Genomic DNA, 9,404 nt, shown 5'->3' with positions numbered 1-9,404 from the left:
GCCTCGTCTAGTCATTGGTTTTTCAGTATTCGACACTCGGAAGACAAAGTATCCAATTTGATATCCCAATTGAGGCCAAGACTGCATTGAGTGGGAGGAACATCTTTGCTTAAGTCTAATTCCTGAAGGTCAATTAGAGATCTTGAGAAGGAAAGGCGGCGATCACTTCATTCGTATTTGAGGTAACCTTGTGCAGCTTTAAGTTAGAGGCAGCGAGCAAGTTTTGGGTTTTCTGAATTAGAGATATAATATCAGAGCAGATTTCAAACGGTCATTGACATAGAAGTCACAGTTGACGAAGTGTTTGATCTTTGAATCATAGCTGGGCTGTCCGCTTTCCACTGCTCGTCGAAGACAGTAAATCGCCATTGAAGGAGAAGGACTGTTCCCAAAAACATGGACTCTCATTCGGTATTCGATGATATTCTTGTTGGGGTCATTGTTTTCAAACCATAGGAACCTTGAGAAATTTCTATGTTCAGTTTCGACGAGGAAGCAGTAGAACATTTGTTCTATATCGGCAGTCACTGCCACTAACTCTCTGTGAAATCTGATGAGAACCCCAATGAGGGGGTTGTTGAGGTCGGGGCCACTTAGTAGGATGTCATTCAATGATACTCCATTGTACTGAGCACTTGAATCGAATACTACCGGATCTTCCCTGGTTTTTTGGGATGATATATGCCGAAGGTTGGTAAATACCATCGTTCTTCACCTACTTTAAGAGAAGGGGCTACTTCAGCGTGGTTATTTTCCAACATTTTTCTTCACCTACTTTAAGTAAGTGGCCATTTTCCAACATTTTCCCCATAAACACAAAGAAGTGTTCTCGCATCTCTGGTTTTCTCTGCAGTGTGCGTCTAAGAGATGTCAGCCTGTTAACTGCCCAAGCTTTGTTATCCGGGAGGCATCTGCGTGATTTGAATGGCAATGGAGCTTTTCTTACACCTTGTTTCATAATTTCGGTGAAGTTAATGTCTTCGATCGAAGGCGCTGGATGGTTATCCTCTTTCGTTTGTTGGAATATTGTGAGGCCGAGGTTATCTATAGTGTATTCAGGGTGAAAGTGATTTTGACTGTTGGTATGTTTTTCTTTCACCAGCAGGGTGTTGAGGCATGGTTCAAAGGTTGTGGCCCTTCCCTTTTCAAAGGTGATAGTGTAGAATGTATCTACATATGGAGGTTCGTGAACTCCTCTGAGACAGATGTTGCCTATTATCACCCACACCAGATCAAGTCTGCGCATAGGGGGCATTGTGGGGTCTGTTGATCTGTCTTCGAACCTTATGGACTAATAATATCACGTCCGAGAAGCAGCATGATTTGAGCTTTTGGTTCGAGCTCTGGAATCTAGTCAGCTAAGGTGAGGATGATGGCGAGCTATCTCAGGTGTAGGGATCTCTCACCTATAGTTGGGTATCTCATCACATTCTATCAGTGGGGAGCCAGAAACAGACTTGTCCATCCATGGATTCTATTTCGTACCCATTCGCCCTTCTTCCAGTTGCTTCGGGCACTCCGGCACAGGTTTTTAGGCGATAGGCATAGCAAGGACTTTCATTGCTGAATATGTCAAAAAAGTCAGATCGGGCCAGCGACTTGTTGCTTTGATCGTCTATAACAGGGGTCACCAAACTTTTTTCGCAGTGGGCCAGATAACTGAAAGAATGATGAGCGCGGGCCGCATAATCATTCTGTTCAATACTTGCAAGCCAGAACGAAAGCTCTGGGAAAAAAGACGAAAAACTAAGTTTAGCTTCCATGTTAATTAAAAAACAAAGACAACCAACATTTTATTTACTAAAAAGTTTTCAAAGGAGGCGACGTAAGCAAAAAGATAATTACATCAAACCTAGTGTGCACATATCCGAATCTCACAACCCAAATAGCAAAAAAGTTTAGTGAGATTTGTGAAACTGACGTTTGGCTTTCAAGATATCATCAATGTTTGGTTTGGAATTGCTGCATCCAATCAAGAGAATTGCTTTCAAATGATCATCAGTCAATCTCGTTCGATGTGTTGACTTCACATACTTCATTTTTGAAAATGTTTGCTCACAGACATAAGTTGTTCCAAACACTGATGCCATACCAGCAGCAAATTTCTTCTATTTCGGAAACTCAGGATCAGGTAAGCAGCGGTAAAATTCAACAAGTTTTCCTTCTCTGCGCTTCTCCTCAAACAAGTCATTTGCTTGCAGATCAATGAGCTCCAACTGTAGTTCAACTGGCACATCATCAAGGTTACAATCAAACGGATTCTGGAACAGAAGAATGTCACTCTCAGTTCTGTTGAGATCTGAAAATCTCTCCAAAAAATGCTTCTTCAAGTCACGAATAATCTTTTTTGGAAAATCGAGGTTGACATCTTCAGCGATTGAAGCGCAAAACTCTCTGAAACAGTGAAAATGAGAGAAGTTTTCTCCTTCCAGTTGTGCTTCAAACAATGACAGCTTTCTCCGAAATCCTTTGATGATTCTGTAGAGATCACAGACGAGGTTATCCTTTCCCTGAAGTTTCAAGTTCAGTTCATTCATGTGGGAAGTGATGTCGACCAAAAAAGACAACTTTGACAGCCAGATAGGATCTGACAGCTGTGGATCGGCTCTATCTTTTTCAGTGAGAAAAACATCTATTTCGTTTCGGAGCTTGTAAAAACGAAACAGGACTTTACCACAGCTGAGCCATCTCACTGCTGTATAATAAGGCAAGTCACAGAAATCAGAATCAATTTCTTCAAGAAAAGCCTGGAACGGACGGTGATTGAGTGCATTTCCCCGAATGAAGTTCACAGCAGAAACGACTGGTTTCAGTACACAAGAAATATCTAAGTCTTTCCCACAGAGTGCTTGCTGATGTATGATGCAGTGTATGAACAGAGTGCCTGGAATTTGAAGATCTTCCAACTGAGTCCTGATCTGCCCCACCAGACCCTTCCTCCCTCCAGCCATGTTTTTACCTCCATCAACTGTAACACCTCGAAGCTGATTCCACTGAAGGTTATAGTCTTGCAAAGTTTTCTGCACTTCCATGAAAATGTCTTTTCCAGTTGTTGTTCCATGCATGCTGCAAACGGATGCCAACTCTTCTGTTATCTGAAAGTTCGAATTGACACCACGAATGAACACGAAGTTGTGATGTACTCGAGAGATCAGTGGACTCATCCAGCGCCAGAGAATACCACAAGAAGTTCCTAGCTTTCTCACGTATCTGTAGCTCTATGTTCTCTCCAAGTTCTTCTGTTCTCCGCACAACTGAACTTGTCGAAAGGCTGATACTTCCAAACAAATCGACTTTCTCAGGACACAAGTCATTTGCTGCTTCCATCATACACGCTTTGATGAAGTTGCCATCAGTAAACGGTTTTCCTTGGTCTGCCATCTTATGCACTATTTTGTAACTTGTACAAGTGACAGATTCATTTTCAGCAAACTTTCTCGTGAAGAGGTTTCTTTGAGTTTCTAAACCACGTTTCATGGACTCATATTTCTCAGAGCGTAACTAAATAAGCAGGTCAATGCTATTTTTGGACAACAACTTTATTAATCCAAAATGATGGAGGTCTGAAATATACAATGACATTATGGTGAGATGAGTATGACATAATAATTCAACTATCTGTTGGATTGATTTTAGATGTGCTAATGGTTAGATTATGATGATGTGATGCACTATCCTCTACCCCCCCCCCCGAGTTATTTGACAGTGTTCTGAATGACTGATTTAATGTTTGTTGCTGGTAAGGATTGTGAATATGATGATGTTATTTGCAAAGCATATTAATAGATGATAGGTGTACTGCTTGTACATAAAATAAAGAAACGGTTGTGAACCATCATTGGGTATTGGGTAGACTGCCCTCCGGTTCGGGGATTATTCTGTCCCATGTAATGTTCATAATCCCTGAGCCACTTTGGTTCTTGTTGTGGCCGATTGGAGCGTCTCGGATGCTGGTCCAGGGAAAGTTGGTTTTGTCTTACTCCAGGTGTCACGTTCCTTCTCGGTGTGTTTGGTACCATGGGTGAAGGCGTTGGAGCCTGCGGTGTGGGAGGTGGCCTGGTAGATGTAGGCGTGGGATGTTGACTGTCATCCACTACTGGCGGCTCCCTGACAGAAAAATCTCAAGAAGATATTCTAACAGCCATGAGAGCCCTGACAGTGCGTGAGGAAAACACAATGGTGGCTCGGGTTATGCTGAACAATATGACACAAGATTGCGAAGAAACTGTGCGCTCATTTGGTGCTCGTCTCCGTGGACAAGCAGGAGTATGCAAAGAAAACTTTGAATATGTTGATAGATGTTTTGTTTCATAGTGACGCCGAATATTGTACTCTTTCAAAACGGCAACACTTTCGCTACATATCACGCAACTAGCTTTCTGGTCCTTTGTTTCAACAAAGAAGTACTTTACTCCCCATTCTTCATTGAAAACGCGACACTCGGCGTCCACTTTTCTTTTCTTAGAAACCATAATGAAGGGTGAAGAAAACAGGATCTGAAAATGAAAAAGAAATTGAATTAATTTTGGCGCTTGAGTAGTTTGGTTCTTTGTCTACTAAGTGTCAGAGTACAGAGCGATCAAACACAGTACAAGGCCTGCCGACCAGTTTTACACCCCTTACGGCAGGGGGGGTAAGGATTTTAAAAATGAATCAATTTTGACTGCTTTTATATTGTCTTCAAACAAGTTGAAACATCTTAATTTTGTATAAATATAGACATATAGGTGAAAGTAATCCAATAAATCACCAAATGACAGTCAAATTATCAATTCAATCCCTCATTTTTTTTTTAAATTGAATATAAGTATTATGAATATAATTTTTTGATCCTTAAAAGGACTTTTGAATAACAGTAAATAGATAAAAATTAAGTAATTCTAATAATAAATTAAAACAAATCTTTGCCAGGGTTGATAAAAATTTTAATATGCTGAAAACAAAATGAGAGTCAGGAGCAAAACGTTTCCCTTTTCAACAATTTTCTGAACTTATATAATCACATTAAAATTTGTTAATTGATTAAAAGAAATATTAATATATCTGCCAAAAATCATTGAATACCAGTCCCATGGAATAGAATGCAGAACATGACATATTGAAATTGACCTGTGCACCTTGAAGAGATCTATAACAAGATTATTTTATCTGAAAAATCATAGAATTTATTTTTTTAAGCATCTCATCAATGAAGTTAATAAATAATCATGCCTGAACATTTTTTTTTTAATTAAAAAAATATGGGGAAATAATTTTTACTGTGATCATTAAAGTTTAAAACTTCAAGAAAATTTTTGTATTATTATCTTAGATTCAAAAAAGGATGCACAATCATAATATAGTCTATTTTGCTTTAGTCGATTTTCAGTAACAGAGAAGGTACAAAATTTACTTTAAGTAAATTTATATTTTATGTCTTTAATAAACATTTATCAAAAATATGCTTTAAAAAAAACACAATTAAATTCCTTAATATTAATAGCTCCAAATAAATTATTTATAAGTTTTGGCGAAAAGTACCCTAACCATAAATTTTTTGAGACAACGAAAAACAGCTATATAGAATTTATTCACTCAATTACAATCCGACAAAGATTTAATTTTTATTTTATTATTAGAATTACAATTAGCGATGACGCAAGATCCTTTCGTCAGGCGAGACCCAACAGAAAAACTCTGAGCGAGAATTAAAAAAAATATAAGTATAAGATATTTGTACTATTATTAATTCTATAATATTATATCTATTTATCCAAAAAATTTTAATTTGATTATCATTTGGTTATTTTCACCTAGAAACTTTAATCATACAAAATTAAGATATTTCACCTTGTTTGAAGACAATATAAAAACAGTCAAAATTTACTCATTTTTAAAATCCTTACCTCCCTGCCGTGAAGGGGGTAAAACTGGTCGGCAGGCCTTGTACTGTGTTTGATCGCTCTGTACTCTGACACTTAGTAGACAAAGAGCCAAACTACTAAAGCGAGAAAATTAATAAATATCCATCGTTTTACATTTACCATTCCGAGGTGGTAGTGGTTCAGTGGAAAAAAGTCGAAAGTTGTTGTGAATAGTATTTCTAAATTTTTTCCACTTAGTTCTTCAGTTTGATGTTGGCACGTCTTTTTTAAGAAATTTAGTTAAGAATGATATTTCTATTATTTTAAAAAAATTTTCAAATATTTTTTTGATTGAACTTTGCACAGCTTTGAGATAAATGAATAAGTCGAAAAATTGCAAGAATCTTTTTTTTTTAAAACATCATTGGCAAATCTATTTTTTTAAGATAAACAACCTTCTCACAAAGGTCTTAAAGCGATGGAAACCATGGTGACGTCAGAGCGTAGGCGGAGCTACCACGAGCCGAGGAAGCGACGTCAGTTCAACGTCGACAGGCCTGGTGAACTCGCGTCGCGGGCCGAATCCGGCCCGCGACGTGAGTTCACCAGGCCGTAGTTTGGTGACCCCTGGTCTATAATGACATAGGCTTTTATGGCCTTATTTCATTGACCTTTGGGATAGACCATAACAAAGCTGATCTTGGAACAGGACCTTCCAGTGAGGTTCCTACCGCACACTTCGGTGCATTGGGAAGTCAAGTTTGTTGTCTGATCTGGGTCTTCCTCCCCGCCATACTCGTTGGCGGGTTTGGACTTAGTCCAGGGTGGAGTGTTGTAATATGCCGATCACTATCACATTCAATGCACCTAGTTCTTGTCTTGCAGTTTTTCGCAAGGTGGCGTGTTGTTTCACCACATCTGAAACAAATTCCCTTCTCCTTTAGAAAGGCCAGACGTTCTTCTAAGGGCTTCTCACGGAAAGCACGACACTTCTGGAGAGGATGAGGTGCTCTATGTAGAGGACACTGTTGGTTGGGGTCTTCGATCCTTCTGTTTCTCTTGTCTGGGTTGATGAGTGTTGTGCACTGATATCGTTCATCTTTTAAGCTGTCTTGTTAGTTTGAGGTAGTACCATGAAACTCAGGTCGTTTTGAACCTTAGCCTGGTGGCTAACAAAGTCAACAAATGCTTTGAAGGGTAAGAAGTGAACATGGTTGCAATCCTTGTATTCGGAGCCCCAAAACATCCACCTCTCCTGTAAACTGAAGGGGAGCTTTTGCACCAGGGGGTTTATACCTCGGTGGGTATCTAACGTAATGAGTCCGGGAAGGTCTCCATCCTTTTTGGCAGACTGTAGTTCACTCAAGAGATCGCTGAACTCTCTTAGTTTAACTGGGTCCTTAGCATTAATGTTGGGGAAGTTGTCGACACGTTTGAAGAGTACTTCCTCAATTATTTCTGGCGAGCTGTAACACTCTTCGAGTCTAGTCCATATTGTCTTTAAACCTTTTTCCGGGTTGTTTGGGTGGACGACCCTGATGGCTTGGGCACGTTCTGAAGACTCTTTGCCGAGCCACTTTACCAACAAATCTATCTCCTGGCTGGCTGATAAACCAACATTCTTGAAGGAGTATTTCCATGATCGGTAGCTTTCGGGCCTGTCGTCAAACTTGAAGAGTTCTGTAGAGATGAGCTCGCGACGAGCAAGGTACCGCATAAAATAAGTCTGGTGTTCCAGGGCGGATGAGAGTTTGTTTTGTCCGTGAGTGTCCAGACTGGTGTTCCTGATCCTATGAGGGCGTACGTCGATATCCACGCCCTGCGAGGGCCGGTCAGTGCTGACAATGGAGTTTGTGGGCCACAAACCATTCTCGTTTATAAAGGGAGGTGTAGAGGGGTGGTATTTCGAGGAGTCCTTTCTAACTTCGTCAAGGTTTTCCTGGGGCGTTACCTACTCCAGCCCGCGTGTTGCTTGATCGGCCAGATACTCTAGAGTGCGTTTTATGGGTTCAGGTGGAGTGGGGTCCAGTTTGGGATGGCTACAAGTGCTTTGTTGTTCTGCAGTTTCAAGTGCTTCGACTTCAGCCTCAGCAGCAACGGCTTCCTTATTCAAAGATAACAAGTCCATAGCTGCCTCCAACCTTGCTTTCTCTAACCTTAATTTAGTTTCTTCATCTGCGAACTTGAGACGAGCCTTTGCAGCTTCAGCTTTACCACGTGCTGCGGCTGCTGCAGAGGACCTGCTAGACGATTTTGTGGAGCGTGAAGCCCTCGACCTCGTCCTGTAAGAGTCAGTTATCAGCCATTTTATAAATATGAAATTCTTTGGGCAGTATGGGTTAGTATTCCGGTGCATGGGTTTCCTGTTATGGACTGTTGTCTTTCTCGTCAGCAATGGAGACAAACGTTTTTACTGTACTGGAACAACCTGTAGAAAAACTCGTTACAGCAAGCCAACTGACTTCAAAAACAAAGGAACTCTGAAGATAGTCATTTTAGTATCAACAGGTATATTTATTTAAGAAGTAAAAACTGAAAAGGAAGAAGAGAGAGAAAAACAAACGATTAGGAAACGCATGGAAGAAGAAGAATAATGTTACAATTCCGACGAAGATAAAATGTCAAGAAACTTCGAAAATAGGGTCAGATAAATGTTCTTAATATGAAATAGTCCTAAATGTTTTAATATAAGTTTGACATACCGTTTGTTTCTGCCGATGCAATGGGATTACTTCACATTTGAATACCTTGATTCCACGCGGTTACTAAAGGACTACCGTTTACTTGTCCGGTGTCCAACTAAATATTACCTTTCTATGAGAAAAGATCAAAAGGGATATAAGTCTAGGGCGCAAAGGGGGATCACTGAGTCATTTTTCTTTTCTACCTAGCAAGAAGTAAGGGGCTTAACTCTTAAGTCACAATTATCTTTTATTTTATCTAAACTGTGGAACAGAACACTCCCCGTCTGGCGTTTGTACGCCACTACCTCTTTTTTCTTTCTTTTTTTTTTTTCTTTTTTTTTTTTTGTTTATTCATCGGGGGATAGTAATAGAATTATTTCTGTGATGAGTCTAAGGAGAAATTTTGTGCTATTCTGTCGAGATATTTTTACCTCTGCTTTGCAAACGAACGTTTCCATCTTCACCGGGGAAGACCTTAGTGACGAGTCCGTTCGGCCAATCGTTCCTTTGCACCTGGGCATCTTTCAGCAGTATGATGCTCCCAGGTTGAAAATTTAGCTGTTTCGGTTCCCACTTCGTACGTGTCTGAAGGGAGGAGAGATATTGTTTCCGCCACTTGTTCCAAAAGATTTGTGCCAAATGCTGAACACGTTTCCATTGGTGTTTAAAGGTGTTTTCTCTTGTGAATTCACCTGTGGCAACAGTATGTGGGTTGAGCTTCTGGGTGAGGAGCATGGCTGGGGTTAGCAAGGAAGGATCATCTGGGTCTGTTGATATCAGAAGAAGTGGTCTGGCATTTATGATAGAAGTCACCTCTGCCATTAAGGTGGTGAGTGCTTCGTGTGTTAATTTCCTATGCCTTTTTTGTAGGTAAATA

The 9,404-nt window shown here is 40.1% G+C and overlaps 3 protein-coding genes across 3 annotated transcripts; all 3 read right to left on the bottom strand.

Moving 5' to 3' along the window:
- Positions 1–237: 237 nt before the first annotated feature.
- On the bottom strand, positions 238–705 carry LOC145243043 (uncharacterized). Its single transcript, XM_080106151.1, has one exon. It carries the CDS (start codon positions 703–705, stop codon positions 238–240), a length of 468 nt encoding a protein of 155 aa, XP_079962277.1.
- Positions 706–2,108: 1,403 nt separating this feature from the next.
- LOC145243042 (general transcription factor II-I repeat domain-containing protein 2B-like) lies at positions 2,109–2,951 on the bottom strand. The gene has a single exon (XM_080106150.1). It carries the CDS (start codon positions 2,949–2,951, stop codon positions 2,109–2,111), a length of 843 nt encoding a protein of 280 aa, XP_079962276.1.
- A 5,984-nt stretch (positions 2,952–8,935) lies between these two features.
- LOC145243041 (uncharacterized) lies at positions 8,936–9,349 on the bottom strand. The gene has a single exon (XM_080106149.1). The coding sequence runs from the start codon at positions 9,347–9,349 to the stop codon at positions 8,936–8,938; it is 414 nt and encodes a 137-aa protein (XP_079962275.1).
- Positions 9,350–9,404: the final 55 nt, after the last annotated feature.

The sequence above is a fragment of the Euprymna scolopes genome, chromosome 21, assembly GCF_053919585.1.
Source record: "Euprymna scolopes isolate OS-2025 chromosome 21, ASM5391958v1, whole genome shotgun sequence".
NCBI lineage: Eukaryota > Metazoa > Mollusca > Cephalopoda > Sepiida > Sepiolidae > Euprymna > Euprymna scolopes.
Note: the sequence above shows the minus strand (reverse complement) of the source record. Positions and strands in the feature narration are given on the sequence as shown.